Source organism: Anomaloglossus baeobatrachus, chromosome 5 (genome assembly GCF_048569485.1).
Source record: "Anomaloglossus baeobatrachus isolate aAnoBae1 chromosome 5, aAnoBae1.hap1, whole genome shotgun sequence".
NCBI lineage: Eukaryota > Metazoa > Chordata > Amphibia > Anura > Aromobatidae > Anomaloglossus > Anomaloglossus baeobatrachus.
This window is the reverse complement of record NC_134357.1, coordinates 380,776,188-380,795,277: the sequence shown is the minus strand read 5'-3', so window position 1 is coordinate 380,795,277 and position 19,090 is coordinate 380,776,188. Positions and strand designations below refer to the sequence as shown.

Below are 19,090 nucleotides of genomic sequence, written 5' to 3'. Positions count from 1 at the left end.
CACCAGGTATTGTCGTCTGCTCTGATATGTCTGGCTCTCTTGTGCTCCAGATTCCTCTTCCCGCCCTCAAACCAAACCATTTCTTCCACACTACCTCCTGATCTACCTATCTCGAGCAGCCACCTCTTTCTGCGATATCCAAACTTTATCAACCTATGATCTCAAACAGCTCAGCTACTAGATTAGGGTTCAACATTTCCAAATGCAGTCATTGCATTGATGAAACAGGGAGAGTTCTCCATACATCAGAAATGTGTATCTCCTCATTCCTATGTACCAGACTTGTTAGCATACTACTGAGCTCAGCCACTGCAAATGTGACTCTTTCGGCCTGGCTACAGGCCCATGGCATGGTTTTTCATGAAGGCTCTTGCACTCATTCAAGACATCCAGAGCTTATCCATAAAGCACCATCCAGAGCTGATGACTGTAAAACCATTCACATCACTCTAGGCACACTAACTCACTTAGATTAGCTAAAAGCTGATGAGGGGCAATCACCCGAAACACCTTGTCTGCAAATTGAGGTTCTGATCCGGCATAAATCTTAAGTCATATCACAAGGTTCGTTGAAGAGTCACTTTTGACTTTTAAGATTGTTACTTCCAATAGGTGGCACTAGTTAGTCTCCTTCCTCCCTGAAGAGACAGTTTGCATATTTCCCAGAGGAGCATTGCAGCTATAAGTCTCCTCACTGGCAGTCAGACTGGTTTGTCAGTCTCCGCAAGGAGAAAAGTTTTCCTCTTAGATTGGATAATGCACCCCAAAATCTTGCTTTCATCCTTGCAGAGTCCATCCTTCCTGGGCATGTGCTTCATCTTTTCCTTCTGACAGTTCTGTGTTTCATAGTGTAATCTGTGGAATTGATTCCATATGCCCAGATTCACTTTTGCTCCTTCAGCGATCTACTGTTGTGAATCAAAGGATTCTCTGGACCAGGGCATTCTACATCACATTACACTCTTCAGTGGTGGCTCCACTCCTCTCTCGGAGTCGTTGCCTCCTTCTACTTCAGTGCTGAATGGAGACCAGTCCCTTTAAAGTTGGTGTGGAGTCTTAAGGTACCATCACACTATGCGACGCTCCAGCGATCCCACCAGCGATCTGACCTGGCAGGGATCGCTGGAGCGTCGCTACATAGTCGCTGGTGAGCTGTCAAACAGGCAGATCTCACCAGTGACCCAGCCACCAGCGACGCGTGGAAGCGATGCTGCGCTTGGTAACTAAGGTAAATATCTGGTAACCAAGCGCTTGGTTACCAGATATTTACCTTGGTTACCAGCACACACCGCTTAGCGCTGGCTCCCTGCACTCGTAGCCAGAGTACACATCGGGTTAATAAGCAAACCAATTTGCTTATTTACCCGATGTGTACTCTGGCTACGAGTGCAGGGAGCCGGCACTGGCAGCCTAAGAGCGGCGGACGCTAGTACCCAAGGTAAATATCGGGTAACCAAGCAAAGCGCTTTGCTTGGTTACCCGATATTTACCTTGGTTACAGCTTACCGCAGGCTGCCTGACGCCTGCTCCCTGCACATTCAGATTGTTGCTCTCTCGCTGTCACACACAGCGATGTCTGCTTCACAGCGGGAGAGCAACAACTAAAAAATGGTCCAGGACATTCAGCAATGACCGGCGACCTCACAGCAGGGGCCAGGTCGTTGCTGAGGCCACACACAGCGACATCGCTAGCAAGATCGCTGTTGCGTCACAAAAACCGTGACTCAGCAGCGATGTTGCTAGCGATGTCGCTTAGTGAGACGTGGCCTTAAGAAGATCAGACCGTCCACACAATCTGGACGCCAGCTACCATTGTTTTTTTTCCTTTTGAGACATAGGACTCATCTTTTGACAGGTCATCAAATCAGTGTTTTGATGGACTGCAAACAGCTGATGCATACCTGAATCACCAGGGCATGTCTCAAATTACAGCAGCTATGCAGGAATTGGTATACCTGAGGCAGTGACCTGAACTACAGCATCTATGGGGGAATCTGCCAAAATTCTGCGGTCAGACAACGCACACATCACAGTAATGTAACATGGCACTCCTGGTAATAGGTGCCCAAGTAGGATCCTATCCCATAGCACAATAAATAGAAAAACTAGCGCTATGCCATAAGGTAGTATGTACCCCAATAGGAAAGGTGCCGTTCCTTTTTTGGTACACATCGCCTTACTGAGTAATACAAATTCTCTGTATCCTTTCATGATTTCTAGGCAATCTCTGTATTAGAGTTTGTGCACACATTGCAGAAAATGTCTGCACTAAACACACCTTGTGGTCTAAAAGCCAAAAACCGCATGCAATTCAGGTGCGCTTTTTGGTGCATTTTTTAGTGAATTTAATGGCTGTAAGGGCTAAAAAAACGCAGGAAAAAATGGACCAACAATTGACATGCTGCTTCTTTTTTCTGTACCAAATCTACAAGGAAAAAAGAAGCAACATGTGCACAGCATTTTTAATAGCTATTGTCGGGATAAGGATGGTCATGCACATGTGGGCAACAAACTGCACCAACGCATCGAAAACTGCACAGGGCCTTACTCATGAAGGTCTGATGACAAGGCCAAAACATTTAGAATTACTTTGGATTTCATGTAGAAATAAAACAAGAATCTAATAATTCTATTGCATTTTTGTGGCAAGTCTTTTTTATTAATGCACACATGACAATCCCACCCCCCAGCACGAGTCCACGTTCCAGGAGTGGACAGTTACATGGCTGACCTCCTCAGAAGAATAGTCACTAAATACCCAAGGTATTCATCAAAGACTGCTCCAGATTTTGCCCTCTGGACATTAACGTTAGGGCCTCCATACTCTCCACAGGTTACCAAAGTTTGTGTTCAGATCTCAGGAACTCAAAGCCTATCGTTGGACACTGATTATCCCACAGAACCAGTTCAAGCTCGTGTACATACTCCAGCCTTTTCCTCTCCTTACCCAGTCCTCAAGGATGTCAGAGCAGAGAGCCTACCATTGAGTCTCAGTTCACCAGACTAACTCATGTAGGCCTGGTATTTCCTAGGTGATGTCCCCTCTGGTGACTTCTTTTTCGGCAAGATCTTATCTCTCCCTCTTGCAAATTTAGCTAAACTTCATTTAACAGTGTGACTGTTGAAGCTGCAAAGTTTTTATAATTTTTCAATAAACTTATAAAAAAAATAAATTAAAAATGTAAGCGTAGTTACTCTTTAAGGCTAGGTCTTTCCCTTGCAGCTGCTACAGAACTAGGGATTTGATTGAATGCTCTCATATGAAATATTTCTGCACACTATTGTTCTGTGTCCAATGGCCTATAACTTAGCAATGACACACATTCTTATAAGGAGAGGCTTATGCACACCCTAAGTACAAGAAAACCAAAGCCCCTCCATTGTGCTTCCTTACATCTGTTCTCTTATGGCCATTACATCTATCTAGCAGGTATCAAAATTAGCATCTTTTTCCTCGAAGTTCCCATTCACCGTTTTTCACTAGAACAAGGCAATTCTCCTTTTGATATCCTCATGTTTGGTTCTTGAGAATGTTATTACCCCTTCCTCTTTTTGTTCATTTTCTTCCCATACCACGGAAATCTTCCTTCAGTATTTAGATGTAGTCTAAACATTGCACATCTACCTTTCTCAAACTGCCTCTTTCGGGCACTCGGACTCCCTTGTTCTTTTTTTGATCCGATTTGTTTTTACTAAACAAACCACACTTCACATTCAATTTTTATCTTCACACAAAATAGACAAAAGGGCAATTAAACATGGGAAAAAAAACATTTTTCTTTCAGGGTCTGTTATAGAAAGTCATGAAAGCCCATTAGATCTAGTGAACCATAAATGAGGCCTACCTTTTGTAGTGCAAGGTGCCACCTTTCTCTGTCCATTTTACCTGGGCAGTGGAGTGTTATAAAGCATGTTCTGTACTGGTAAGTGCATAGTGGCCATGTGGTTGTCAATTCACACTTTTGCGAAATTTTGGAGGGTACATATACCGTACCTTGCTTCCGACAGCAGGGTCAGCAGATGCAAGAGTCTATAAAATGTCTGTTCACTAGACGTGGCTGCCTACTCCAGTGTTGTGCATTCTACGGACTACTTCAGAAGGTTGCAGGATCCTATGTTCCCAAATGACAGGGACAGCAAAAGTGTTTACTTACCAGTGGAAAGCCTTTTCTTGTACATTGGGGAGGATGGCATCTACCTATGGCACTTTTTTTCTGTAGTTGTAATTGTTCTCAGCAGGTTCCTCATTTCTTATGTTTGTATGTGTTTTCTGCATCTTCTACTGCTATAAAACAAATTGGTCAGAAGAAACTTAAAGGGGTTGTCCCACAAATCATTTCCATTTTAATCAATAGATCTTTTAATAATAAGTAACACAATTGTGTTAAAAACAAAAATGTTCCTGTGCTGAGATCTTTTACAAATGTGTCCCTGCAATGTACTGAGTAATAGTGGTTTCTGACCATGCAAGGACAAGTTCTTGGGCCGGGTAGGAAGTAGAAGCATATACAGACAGGAGAGCATGGGATTACAGCTTGTTCCTTCTGTGAGGTAAAACATTTCCTTGCACAATACCTCACAGAAACAGCTGTGATCTCCTACTGTTCTGTCTGTTTACTCTTGTTTCCTCCCCTGCCCAGGCGCTCTAGTATGTTCAGGCCATGTTTCTGAAAGATTATCTCCTCACAGGAACACTTTTTTTTTTTTTTTTTAACACATCCAATTGTGGAACTTAATATTCTCTCAAGATCTATTGATTAAAATGTACTTTGTTCATGGGACAACCCCTGAACGTCTGAGAGGGGCAAACTCTCTTAATTTAGTTATTACAACCATGTGGCAGAAACTATATCCCAAGGTCCTGTATTCCCCAATGGATGTTTTGAGACAAGGCTTTATTTTACCAGTTCATTAACAAAAGTCAATTTTTTAGCTAATTCCAAATCCAGAGAAATGAACCCCCCCCCCACCAATGACACCAATATTTGAAATCCCACAGGATAAATAGGCTCTTAAATTACTCCTACAAATGGGGAACAAACAAAAAATTATGGGACTTTGATGGCATCAACACAATACTTTGTGTTTTTTTTTTTGTGCCAACTTTAAAAAAAAAAAAATAAACTATGTAAGTTTGGTATGACTGTAATCATAGCAGCCCAAAATTATCATGTCCTTAATATGACTTGGTGATTGCCGTAAAAACTATGGTGGAATTTGTTTCTTTTTACAGGTCATGGAACCATCTGTACGGATGCAAGGACAGGAGCCTCTCACTGCATCCATGTTAGCAGCGGCCCCACTGCAAGAGCAAAAACAGATGCTTGGTACTTGTCATTGAATCTTTACTATCTCAATCCTATTTAATAGATAAATGAATCCTTAGTATGAAATTCCTATTCTGGCTATAAATGAATTTAAAGTATTTAATTCCTATTCTTCCTAGACATCTCTTACTGACCAAGAAATGTACTGTTTGACACTGTAGACACAATATGATCGGTGTCCTGTCTCATAAGAAGCTGCCGTCAGACTATAAAATGATTTTTCTTTGTCGCTCCATCGGGAGACCCAGACAATTGGGTGTATAGGCTATGCCTCCGGAGGCCGCACAAAGTATTACACTAAAAGTGTAAAGCCCCTCCCCTTCTGCCTATACACCCCTCGTGCTCCCACGGGCTCCTCAGTTTTTTGCTTTGTGCGAAGGAGGCAGACATGCACGCATAGCTCCACAGCTTGTCAGCAGCAACTGCTGACTATGTCGGATGGAAGAAAAGAGGGCCCTTAACAGGGCCCCCAGCATGCTCCCTTCTCACCCCACTCTTGTCGGCGGTGTTGTTAAGGTTGAGGTATCCATTGCGGGTACGGAGGCTGGAGCCCACATGCTGTTTTCCTTCCCCATCCCCCCTAGGGCTCTGGGTGAAGTGGGATCCTAATCGGTCTCCAGGCACTGAGACCGTGCTCCATCCACAGCTCCTGAGGACTCTGCTGGATAGGAGCCGAGTATCGTTCAGGGACATGGCCCTGCTACTTTGAGGTACTCTGTGTCCCCGTGGGGACCGCGCACAGCAACACTCCAGCATTGCTGGGCGTGCTAGTGCTCCGGGGACCGCGGCGCTGACCGCGTTTGTGCTATTACACACTGCAGCGTCGCTGAGTGTGTTAGTGTATGGGGACTACCGCGCTGACCGCCGCTGCCATTGTTATCACTGCGGCGCGGCTGGGACTGTTAGTGCGCCGGGGACTTCCGTGCCGACCGCGCTTATACGGCGGCCGCGCTTATAACTCGAGTCCCCGGCTTTTGCGGCCTAGTCTCTTTTTCTTCCCGCCCCCAGGCCTGCCAGTCAGGGGAAGGGCGGGACGCTGTACAGGACGGCAGCACTGAGGGCTGGAGCATGCTTTGCATACTCCACCCCCCTCACTGTGCACAGTGGGGCACCAGTTCACGCACTTTCTGGGTCACGCCCACGGCTCCCTCCTCTCCTCAGGAAGCCGGCAGCCATTCCTGTCAGCTCCTCTGACGCTGCAGAGGGGAGACAAGCTCTGGGAGACCCAGGCAGGGATTCTGGTGGCCACATAACCGATTTAAGCGGGCAGTAAGCAGCACCTGAGGTGCTGGCCCCACTTGTGCAGAAGTGTAGTTATAGATTATATGTTTATAGGCTATACTTTACACTGTATGGTGCTCTGGCTATATACCCTATTGTGTTGCTCAGGGGAGACAACAGCATGGCGACCACAAGAAGCAGGGGTGCCAAAACACAGGCTTACTATGCTGCCTGCGCCGCATGTACGACCTCGCCACCGGCAGGTTCCACTGACCCTCATTGTGTGCACTGCTCGGCCCCTGTGGCACTTACTCAGCCGGAGCCTCTGCTAAGGGGGGCCCAGGGGGAACCACCTGCTAACACTGTCCAGGTGACAGGGACGGAGTTTACAGTTTTTACTGAAAGACTTTCTGAGACTATGGCTAAGATTCTAGAAGCCTTGCAGTCCAGACCGGTATCTCATACCATGGCCACTGTGGAATCATTGCCCCCTGGTTCCCCTCTGTTGGAACAACAATGTCCTCCCGGGGTGTCTCATAGATCCCAGGGTGAGGTCTCTGACACGGACCGCAGCCCCAGACCGCCTAAGCGGCTCGCTGGGAAATCCCCTCGACCTCATCACATTGTTCAGGGTCTCAGAGGGAGGACTCTCTGTATGATGAAGCGGGGGTAGCTGATCAGGATTCTGATCCTGAGGCCGCTCTCAACCTTGATACTCCTGATGGTGACGCCATAGTGAATGATCTTATCGCGTCCATAAATCAAATGTTGGATATTTCTCCCTCGGCTCCTCCAGTGGAGGAGTCAGCCTCTCAGCAGGAGAAATTCCGTTTCAGGTTCCCCAAGCGTACGAGTATGTTTCTGGATCACTCAGACTTCAGAGAGGCAGTCCAGAAACACAGAGTTTGTCCAGATAAGCGTTTTTCTAAGCGCTTTAAGGATACACGTTATCTCTTCCCCCCTGACGTGGTCAAGGGCTGGACTCAGTGTCCCAAGGTGGATCCTCCAATCTCCAGACTGGCGGCTAGATCCATAGTTGCAGTTGAAGATGGGGCTTCGCTCAAGGATGCCACTGACAGACAGATGGAGCTCTGGTTGAAATCCATCTATGAAGCTATCGGCGCGTCTTTTGCTCCAGCATTCGCAGCCGTATGGGCACTCCAAGCTATTTCAGCGGGTCAAGCGCAAATTGACGCACTCACACGTACGTCTGCGCCGCAAGTGGCGTCCATAACTTCTCAAACGTCGGCATTGCGTCCTACGCTATTAATGCTGTCCTGGACTCTGCGAGCCGTACGGCGGTTGCAGCCGACAATTCGGTGGCAATCCGCAGGGCCTTGTGGCTACGGGAATGGAAGGCAGATTCGGCTTCCAAAAAGTGCTTAACCGGTTTGCCATTTTCTGGCGACCGTTTGTTTGGTGTGAGGCTGGATGAAATCATCAAACAATCCAAGGGAAAGGAAACATCCTTACCCCAGGCCAAACCAAAATTACCCCAACAGAGGAGGGGACAGTCGAGGTTTCGGTCCTTTCGGGGTACGGGCAGGTCCCAATTCTCCTCGTCCAAAAGGCCTCAGAAGGATCAGAGGAACTCCGATCTATGGCGGTCTAAGTCACGCCACAGGATAGAGTTCAGCTCTCGTCCTCCGACTCGATTTTTCAGAACATCTCCGCCTCCCGAGCGAGCCGATGCTCTTCTGCAGGCGCTGGGAGGCAGAAGGAGTGGTGGTCCCTGTTCCTCTTCAGCAACAGGGTCACGGTTTTTACTCCAACCTGTTTGTGGTTCCAAAGAAGGACGGGTCTTTCCGTCCTGTCCTGGACCTAAAACTGCTCAACAAACACGTAAAGACCAGGCGGTTCCGGATGGAATCCCTCCGCTCCGTCATCGCCTCAATGTCCCAAGGAGATTTCCTTGCATCGATCGATATCAAAGATGCTTATCTCCACGTACCGATTGCTCCAGAGCATCAGCGCTTCCTGCGCTTCGCCATAGGAGACGAACACCTTCAGTTCGTGGCACTGCCGTTCGGCCTGGCGACAGCCCCACGGGTTTTCACCAAGGTCATGGCTGCAGTAGTTGCGGTCCTCCACTCTCAGGGTCACTCGGTGATCCCTTACTTAGACGATCTGCTGGTCAAGGCTCCCTCTCAAGAGACATGCCAGCACAGCCTCACCGCTACTCTGGAGACTCTCCAGAGTTTCGGGTGGATCATCAATTTTCCAAAGTCAAATCTGTCACCGGTCCAATCGCTGACATATCTTGGCATGGAGTTTCATACCCTCTCAGCGATAGTGAAGCTTCCGCTGAACAAGCAGCGTTCACTACAGACGGGGGTGCAATCTCTCCTTCAAGGTCAGTCACACCCCTTGAGGCGCCTCATGCACTTCCTGGGGAAGATGGTGGCAGCAATGGAGGCAGTCCCTTTCGCGCAGTTTCACCTGCGTCCTCTTCAATGGGACATCCTACGCAAATGGGACAGGAAGCCGACGTCCCTCGACAGGAATGTCTCCCTCTCTCAGGCAACCAAAGCTTCCCTTCGGTGGTGGCTTCTTCCCACTTCATTATCGAAGGGGAAATCCTTCCTACCCCCACCCTGGGCGGTGGTCACGACGGACGCGAGTCTGTCAGGGTGGGGAGCAGTCTTTCTCCACCACAGGGCTAAGGGTGCGTGGACCCAGCAAGAGTCCTCACTTCAGATCAATGTTCTGGAGATCAGGGCAGTGTATCTTGCCCTGAAAGCGTTCCAGCAGTGGCTGGAAGGCAAGCAGATCCGAATTCAGTCGGACAACTCCACCGCGGTGGCTTACATCAACCACCAAGGAGGGACACGCAGTCGGCAAGCCTTTCAGGAAGTCCGGCGGATTTTGATGTGGGTGGAAGCCACGGCCTCCACCATCTCCGCAGTTCACATCCCAGGCGTGGAAAACTGGGAAGCAGATTTTCTCAGTCGCCAGGGCATGGACGCAGGGGAATGGTCCCTTCACCCGGACGTGTTTCAGGAGATCTGTTGCCGCTGGGGGATGCCGGACGTCGACCTAATGGCGTCCCGGCACAACAACAAGGTCACGGCATTCATGGCACGTTCTCACGATCACAGAGCTCTGGCGGCAGACGCCTTAGTTCAAGATTGGTCGCAGTTTCAACTCCCTTATGTGTTTCCTCCGCTGGCACTATTGCCCAGAGTGTTACGCAAGATCAGGGCCGACTGCCGCCGCGCCATCCTCGTTGCTCCAGACTGGCCGAGGAGGTCGTGGTACCCGGATCTGTGGCATCTCACGGTCGGCCAACCGTGGGCACTGCCAGACCGACCAGACTTGCTGTCTCAAGGGCCGTTTTTCCATCTGAATTCTGCGGCCCTCAACCTGACTGTGTGGCCATTGAGTCCTGGATCTTAGCGTCTTCAGGATTATCTCAAGAGGTCATTGCCACTATGAGACAGGCCAGGAAACCAACGTCCGCCAAGATCTACCACAGGACGTGGAAAATATTCCTGTCGTGGTGCTCTGCTGGGGGTTTTTCTCCCTGGCCATTTGCATTGCCCACTTTTCTGTCCTTTCTTCACCGGATTGGAAAAGGGTTTGTCACTCGGCTCCCTTAAGGGACAAGTCTCTGCGCTCTCTGTGTTTTTTCAGAAGCGCCTGGCCAGACTTCCACAGGTACGCACGTTCCTGCAGGGGGTTTGTCACATTGTCCCTCCTTACAAACGTCCGTTGGAACCCTGGGATCTGAACAGGGTGCTGATGGTTCTTCAGTAACCACCGTTCGAGCCAATGAGGGATATTTCTCTCGCACGCCTTTCGCAGGAAGTGGTTTTCCTACTAGCAGTCACTTCACTTCGGAGAGTGTCTGAGCTGGCAGCTCTGTCATGCAAAGCCCCCTTCCTGGTGTTTCACCAGGACAAGGTGGTTCTGCGTCCGGTTCCGGAATTTCTCCCTAAGGCGGTATCCCCCTTTCATCTCAATCAGGATATCTCCTCTTTTTGTCCTCATCCAGTTCACCAATGTGAAAAGGATTTGCACTTGTTAGATCTGGTGAGAGCACTCAGACTCTACATTTCTTGTACGGCGCCCCTGCGCCGCTCGGATGCACTCTTTGTCCTTGTCGCTGGCCAGCGTAAAGGGTCACAGGCTTCCAAATCAACCCTGGCTCGGTGGATCAAGGAACCAATTCTCGAAGCTTACCGTTCTGCTGGGCTTCCGGTTCCCTCAGGGCTGAAAGCCCATTCTACCAGAGCCGTGGGTGCGTCCTGGGCTTTGAGGCACCAGGCTACGGCTCAGCAGGTGTGTCAGGCGGCTACCTGGTCGAGCCTGCACACTTTCACGAACCACTATCAGGTGCATACCTATGCTTCGGCAGATGCCAGCCTAGGTAGGCGAGTTCTTCAGGCGGCGGTTGCCCACCTGTAGGACGGAGCCGTTCCGGCTCTATTATGAGGTATTATTTACCCACCCAGGGACTGCTTTTGGACGTCCCAATTGTCTGGGTCTCCCAATGGAGCGACAAAGAAGAAGGGAATTTTGTTTACTTACCGTAAATTCCTTTTCTTCTAGCTCCAATTGGGAGACTCAGCACCCGCCCCTGTTTTTTTGTGTACACATGTTGTTCATGTTGAATGGTTTCAGTTCTCCGATATTCCTTCGGATTGAATTTACTTTAAACCAGTTTATAATTTTTTTCCTCCTTCTTGCTTTTGCACCAAAACTGAGGAGCCCGTGGGAGCACGGGGGGTGTATAGGCAGAAGGGGAGGGGCTTTACACTTTTAGTGTAATACTGTGCGGCCTCCGGAGGCATAGCCTATACACCCAATTGTCTGGGTCTCCCAATTGGAGCTAGAAGAAAAGGAATTTACGGTAAGTAAACAAAATTCCCTTCTTTTTTTTCTTGCCAAAAAGTGTATCTAATAGTCAAAAAAAAATGGCAATTGAATTGTTTGACTTTGTGTTGTAAACAATAGGGACATGCAAGGAACCAGGATTCCGACAACAGACTATATTAATGTTTAAAAAAAAAAAGTGAAAAAAAAGCCTCAGGTGTTTATAGTAAGACCAGGTTCTAAAATGTTGCTAAAAAGGTTCCTATTCATAAAGATTAGAAAAGTGAGCCTGTATGGGAACGTAGAGCGCACTGTGCTCTGTATCTATATGCAGTGACTAAAGGTACCATCACACTAAGCAACATCGCTAGCAACATCGCTGCTGAGGCACAACTTGCTAGCGATGTTGCTGTGTGTGACATCCAGCAACAACCTGGCCCCTGCTGTGAGGTCGTTGGTTGTTGCTGAATGTCCTGGGCCATTTTTAGTTGTTGCTCTCCCGCTGTGAAGCGCACATCGCTGTGTGTGACAGCGACAGAGCAACAACTAAATGTGCAGGCAGCAGGAGCCGGCATCTGCAGACACTGGTAACCAATGTAAACATCGGGTAACCAAGAAGCCCTTACCTTGGTTACCCGATATTTACCTTTGTTACCAGCCTCCGCCGCTCTCACTGTCAGTGCCGGCTCCTGCTCTGTGCACATGTGGCTGCAGTACACATCGGGTAATTAACCCCATGTGTACTGTAGCCAGGAGAGCAGGGAGCAAGCGCTAAGCAGTGTGCGCGGCTCCCTGCTCTCTGCACAAGTAGCTGCAGTACACATTGGGTAATTAACCCCATGTGTACTGTGGCTAGGTGTGCGCTGGTAACCAAGGTAAATATCGGGTTGGTTACCCGATATTTACCTTAGTTACCAAGCGCAGCATGCTTCCACATGTAGCGACGCTCCAGCGATCCCTACCAGGTCAGGTTGCTGGTGGGATCGCTGGAGCGTCGCTTAGTGTGACATCTCACCAGCTACCTCCTAGCAACTTATCAGCGATCCCTATCAGGTTGTATCGTTGTTGTGATCGCTGGTAAGTTGTTTAGTGTGACTGGGCCTTTAGGGTGTTCAGTTTTTGTTTCCTAATAAAATATCCCACCTCCTGTTCAGGGTGATGAGTTGGACAGTTTGTAAACGTAAGAAATAGCAATGTAATCTAGGTTTTGGAGCCAGAAACACCAGCATGAGCCCTATAGCTACTGGTCAGTCATGGCAAGTAGAAAGGACCAGCTCCTCGCAGTCTCCAAAACTTACAAACAACATAACCCAGCATCAAAGCTGACAGCAATTCAGGATATTGACTTTTTTTTTTAATCTAATAATTTTTATTAAATATACAACAGTTAGTACAGAGCAAAATGGATAGGTCTCACAAGGCATCAGTGTTGCCACCATAATCTTAGTAGTAACCAAAATAACAAATTCATTCTCTGTAAAATTTTTGTTTGATTTTCCATAAAAGAACAGGTAAACAATATAACCTTGTGTATTAACAAAATTCTAGATAAAGTTCACTACAGTAAATCTGTCCAGCTTGAGATCATTTAGTGGCCATGTCACTCCATAGCATGTTCTCACCCATGGCCACCTCCCCAACCGTTCATTCGATTAGTTCTCTCCACCCTCCTCCTGCGGCGATCTCCATGGGTCCATGATAACCCAGACCCCAATCACTGAAATAACTCCACTTATTGCAGGCAGAATAACAGACAGCTCAGCAAACCGTCCTGGACCAATGTACTAGAGGGAGGACCCGACACCTCCATCCATGACTGCCAAATCTTATAAAATTTACTAAGTGCTTTGCTCTTTAGATAGACTCCTCTTTTCAATCTAAGGATGCCATTCATCTTATTTTTAAGTTCCACTATAGTTGGATATGAGGGATCTAGCCAGTGGTATTCCAGTAGCTTCCTTTCTTGGTAGAGGATACGTGTTATACAATGTTATACACAGGGCCGTTGGAGAATCCGGGTCTACTCCCTCCTCCCATAAGTTCATCAAGCAGATCCGGGGCGAGGGCTGCATTTTAATGTGGTACACCTGTTCTAGGAGTCCCAGAGTCTTCCAGAATTCGCCTATATGGCCACATTCCCACATAACATGCATTAAATGGGTGTCATCCTGTCCACATATGCCACATTGCGCATTTGGTTTAACCCCTTAACGACCCATGACGTACTAGATACGTCATGGATCGTTTTCCGGTAAGCCCCGCCCCCTGCCGCCGGCGGGCGGCGGCGATCGGCGCACATATCAGCTGTTATCAACAGCTGACATGTGTGCCTGCTAGCCGCGGGTGGAATCGCTTCCACCCGCGGCCATTAACCCCTTACATTTCGCTGCCAAAGTCTTGGCAGCGATATGTATATGGGCGCCGCCATTACAGTGACTTACCCCGCCCCCGCCGGAAGTCACGTGACATGATCACGTGACTTTCGGCGGTTGCCATGGTAGCACAGGGTCATGTGATGACGCCTGTGGCTAACATGAGTCACTTCCTCTCAATGCCGGAATACAGCCGGCATTGAAAGTGAAGCAGCAAATCTGCAGTTCTCAGCTCTGTAGCTGAGATCTGCAGATTGTGCAAAGCGATCAGATTGCTGATCGCAATAGCCCCCTAGGGGGACTAGTAAAATAAAAAAAAAAAGTAAAAAAAAAGTTTTAAAAAATTAAAAAAAAATAAAAAAACCTAAAAGTTCAAATCACCCCCCTTTCACCCCATTGAAAATTAAAGGGTTAAAAAAATAAAAAATACACACATATTTGGTATCGCCACGTTCAGAAATGCCCGATCTATCAAAATATAAAATCAATGAATCTGATCAGTAAACGGCGTAGCGGCAAAAAAATTCCAAACGCCAAAATTACGTTTTTTGGTTGCCGCAAATTTTGCGCAAAATGCAATAACAGGCGATCAAAATGTAGCATCTGCGCAAAAATGGTACCGTTAAGAACGTCAGGTCAAGACGCAAAAAATAAGCCATCACTGAGCCTCAGATCCTGAAAAATGAGAACGCTACGGGTTTTGGAAAATGGCGCAAAACGTGCGCCACGTTTTTCGGACAAGCTTGTGAATTTTTTTTAACCCCTTAGATACAAGTAAACCTATACATGTTTGGTGTCTACAAACTCGCACCGACCTGAGGCATCATACCCACACATCAGTTTTACCATATAGTGAACACGGTGAATAAAATATCCCAAAAACTATTGTACAATCCCAGTTTTTTTGCAATTTTTCCGCACTTGGAATTTTTTTGCCATTTTCCAGTACACTATATGGTAAAACTTATGGTTTCATTTAAAAGTACAACTCGTCCCGCAAAAAACAAGCCCTCATATGGCAAGATTGATGGAAAAATAAAAAACTTACGCCTCTCGGAAGAAGGGGAGCAAAAAACAAAAACGCAAAAACGGAAAGTGCCCGGGGGCTGAAGGGGTTAAGTCCTATCTTAAAGAGGAGACTAGGTGTCTTGTATGCCTGTGAATAAGAAACAACTGGGAGATCCTCTGACACTCCGAGACCGCTCACTTTCAAAAGGCATTTGCCCCTCTCCCATACCTTAAAGATAGGATATTGACTTTTTAATTCTATTTATTGATTTTTTTTTTTTGAAGGTCTCAATTGCACATGTTGCTTGTCTTTTCAACTTCCTGCAAATCCCGAGATCGATGATTGCAGAGATAAATGGCTTCCAAAGACGTGTCTTAAGTAAGACATGAATATGGTGCACAGCAGGACCAGCACCATCCTGCCACATTTCAGAGGCCACGACCACATTATATATAATTGACAATTTACAATTTTAATTATTTTCCTTTTGAGACAAGCGTTTTTAAAAACCTCATTTTACAGGAGTCTCCTATGGTAAACCCCCTTTTTATCCTAGTCACAATACATGTTTTTACTATTTGACAGCACAAACGGATCAAATTGTAGTTTTCCCCAAAAATAAAATTTTGCTACACTAGCTTCCCCAGATTTATAAGGACCGATTTATGCCATCTATTAAGAGATTTCATAAATCGCCCTGTTAAATGGTAAATTGCCTAATAATCGTACACTACATTTCAGTGTGTACAATATCAATTGAAATGTCCGTATGATATGTCTTTATGGAGGTCAATCTAGTAGACCAATTAAATTGAGATTAAATGAGCAATGATCAGCCATTAGATTATATAAAGAAGATCTGCATAAAGGTATAGTGTATTAAAAAGAAATGATTGAACTTAGTGAAGCGCGACTTTTTTGAGGGAAAACACAATGTGAAGCAATTTGCAATGGTAATACTGGAAAAGTGTATTTTGGGAGAGAAGGGCTTCTGCAAGGGGGGATTTTTTGTATAGAGGTTGGAGAATCTTGCCCCAAAAGGAATAGATGAAAATTGTGATCTCAATGTATTTTTATGAATGAAGTATAATGGTGACGCTGTTACAGGTTACCATATATTGTTTCTTTAAAGTGTAGGGAAATACAGGTTTTTTATGACACTATAAATATTTGGTGCATGGGAAAGTGGACAATGGCCTCCGAAACATTGCAGGATGGTGCTGCTTCTGCTGTACACCATATGCATGTCTTTGGAAGCTATTTAAAGGGGTATTCAAGCTCCAAGATCTTATCCTAATATGTTGTAGGCGTAATAATAACAATATTAGCAATTACCTCCAATTAGAAATGTAGTATAGTTCTTCTGATTTGCTATGTCACCTCATGTTCAGGGCATTACACGACCTTGGGTATCTATGATTACGACCATGCATATATTCAAATTGTCTCTCCAGGAAAGAAGACAAACTCTAGCTGCACCTATTGGAAGTAGCAATTCTAAAAGTAAAAATTGTCCTTTTAACAAGCCTTTTCATATGACCTAGGATATATGCCAGATAAAAATCCCAATTTGCAGACATTGTGTTTCGGGGTGATTGCCCCTCGTCAGTGCAAAGTATGGGTATCTGATCTGGCTGTATGAGAAGCTATGTGGGGACCACGGGGGAAGACTATTCTCCTTATGGAGACCTGACAAACCAGTCTGGCTGTCAGTGGTAAGACCATGCATATAGTGAGTTATTTGCTAGTCGTAACCATAGATAAGGAAGGTCCTGCAATGCCCTGATCATGAGGTAACGACATAGTGAAACAGAAGAACGATATTACATTTCTAATTGGAGGTAATTGCTAATATTATTACACCTACAACAGATTGTGAAAGGATCTTGGAGATGGGAATACCCCTTTAACTCTACACTGATCAAATGTCTGTATTTGACGGTTAAATACTGTGATATATTGTGCTCAAGTTTTGAGTAGAAACAGAGGAGCAGTTGTTCTCATGGCACTACATTTTTAACTCTGGTAATATTTCTAGGTGAACGGCTTTATCCTCTAATACACTGTATGCATGCATCACTGGCTGGAAAAATAACCGGCATGCTGTTGGAAATAGACAACTCCGAGTTGTTACATATGCTGGAGTCTCCGGAGTCTCTTCAAACAAAGGTATTTTAAAAGCAAAACATTTGCAGGCAAGTAACGTTGCTAATAATTCATTCAATGACATGAACTGAATTGGCATACTTAACTATCCTCTGGTGACTTACTGAAAGATAATGTGTTTAAAGGTAGGGTGTTGCGCTTTTTATTTTTGAATTAATAATAGTGATTATGAAATAAAGTATTTTTTTAATACAAAATTAAATTCACTGTTTAGTTTTTATGTAATTCTAGTGTTACTGAAGCACTGGGGGCTGCCATCTTGGATTTGCTGTGTGTAACGACAGTTACTTACCTCCTTTATGGCAGCCCCCTGTGCATTCACACAGATTGTCGGACTCCAACTCTATACTTAATACAGGACAGCTCCCTGATGTGACCTGGACGCACAGATCACAGCAGAGGGAGGAGATTGGCGCCATCTTTGTGCAGCTCACAGCGTATGCTGTGTACTGCACTTTCCCCCTGTCACCCGTTTGGCCTGTGTGAGTACCGGCGCCGCTTACCTTGCCGCAGCCGCTGTACCGTCTCTAATGATTCCCTTCCATCCCCCGCTCTCCTTGCCGCTGTACCGTCTCCATGTGACAGTTTCCCCCTATCACCCGTGCGGCCTGTGGGAGTACCGGCGCCTCTCCCCCCACTGCTGAATATGGCTCGCGACCCCCCCCCCCCTCCCAAGACTGAATGTGGCTAGCAATCCCTTTCCACCACTGAATCTGGTTCGTGACAACCCCCCCCATAGATGAATGTGGCCCACGACCACCCACCACAGCTAAATGTGACTCCTGACTCCCCACAGCTAAATGTGACTCCTGAGCCCCCCACAGCTGAGTGTGGCTCTAAGTCAGAAAGGTTGGGGACCACGGCTCTATATTGTGCTGCTCTCAGATTAGTTTGCAAAAACCTGACTTTTCACACTACTGACAAACCCGAAACCTGAATTATAAAATAATGCTATACCTCTCATACCCATTTATTTTCTGAAAGTAGAGCCCTTCTATACTGCAATAACCCCCCTCGGCACCTTGCCCCATTAGGTGTATTGCAGTTTGCATCAAACTGTAAGGAATATAAAACCAAAATCCCAACCTTGTATGTGGTGGTCATGGAGACTTTGTTTCGCTGGTTATGGGGCAAATACCGTGAAGAATGAGGAAAAGTTGGTTTTCCTCCCTGGGGTCACTAGTGGGATGGTAGATGAAAGTATCAGGTTGCTTTTCCTGATGTCTCTTGCAGCTTTCTCTCACCCCATACATTGTGATAACAGATTTGGAAGGTAAAACTTTTCTCACTGCTCCCAAAGTTGGCTGAGCTCCTAATGTCACTGGATTTAATAAGTTCAGGCACTACAATTCGAGTCATTGAAAATCGTGACATACTGCTTTCCTGGCAGAGGGATTCTGCATTTCTTGTTGTGGTCTTACCTACTGTGGCTTATGAGAGAGTGCACAAAAATGCAGTGGCTGCACTGGCAGCAGAACATGGGTAAAAAGCCGACTGTCCTAAACAGTACCTGTAAGAAATGTTTTATGTGATGTATATATAACATTTGCATGGCGTCTGCTTGTTAAATATTGCTGTGATGACAGTCTAGGCATGTTTTGAGTTGTACTATTCCGGCACCTGGAAGGCCACAAATTGGGCAAATAGTATTAGGAAATTGCTTCCAATGCCCTGAGAAAAGAAGTCTGGTTTTGTGTGTTAAATTATATTTTTCCCACAGGTCGAAGAAGCCGTTGCTGTCCTACAAGCTCACCACGCTAAGGAGACTTCACACAAAAGCGGCCATACTTCCCTCATGTGAGATTCTCCTATCAGGGCTATATGTGGACTTATAACTTCACTATACTTTGTGTCACCTGCACAGTGAAAGGATATTCTATTACTTTAGGAAAGCCAATCATATTTTGTTTGTGTGTATAAATATAGTATTATGTAAGATAAAGAAAATTACGTACCGGTGATGAAAGATAACTATATATAATATCATTTCTTTATCTTTTATTATTTTGTTTTCTTGTTTCATTTTTTTTCTGCATTAAATAAAAAGTTGCAAAAGCAAATTTTTTTATGTAATTTCTAACCCTTCGCTCGCTTGTCAAAGAGTATAGGTGACTGACAATCACTTCTACGGGAATCCAATGTCTCCCACTTCTCACTTGTGTGTCCATGGAAAATCAAAG

At 46.1% G+C, this 19,090-nt stretch overlaps 1 protein-coding gene across 1 annotated transcript in view; it reads left to right on the top strand.

Moving 5' to 3' along the window:
* Positions 1-18,862, top strand: part of LOC142310154 (embryonic polyadenylate-binding protein-like) — a 113,000-nt gene extending 94,138 nt beyond the window's left edge. Inside the window, exons 13-15 of the mRNA XM_075347640.1 lie at positions 5,234-5,327; positions 16,783-16,913; positions 18,631-18,862. Of these exons, the coding sequence (XP_075203755.1) occupies positions 5,234-5,327; positions 16,783-16,913; positions 18,631-18,711 (306 nt within the window). The 3' untranslated portion in view covers positions 18,712-18,862. The remainder of the gene's footprint in view (positions 1-5,233; positions 5,328-16,782; positions 16,914-18,630) is intronic.
* The last annotated feature ends 228 nt before the right edge of the window (positions 18,863-19,090 follow it).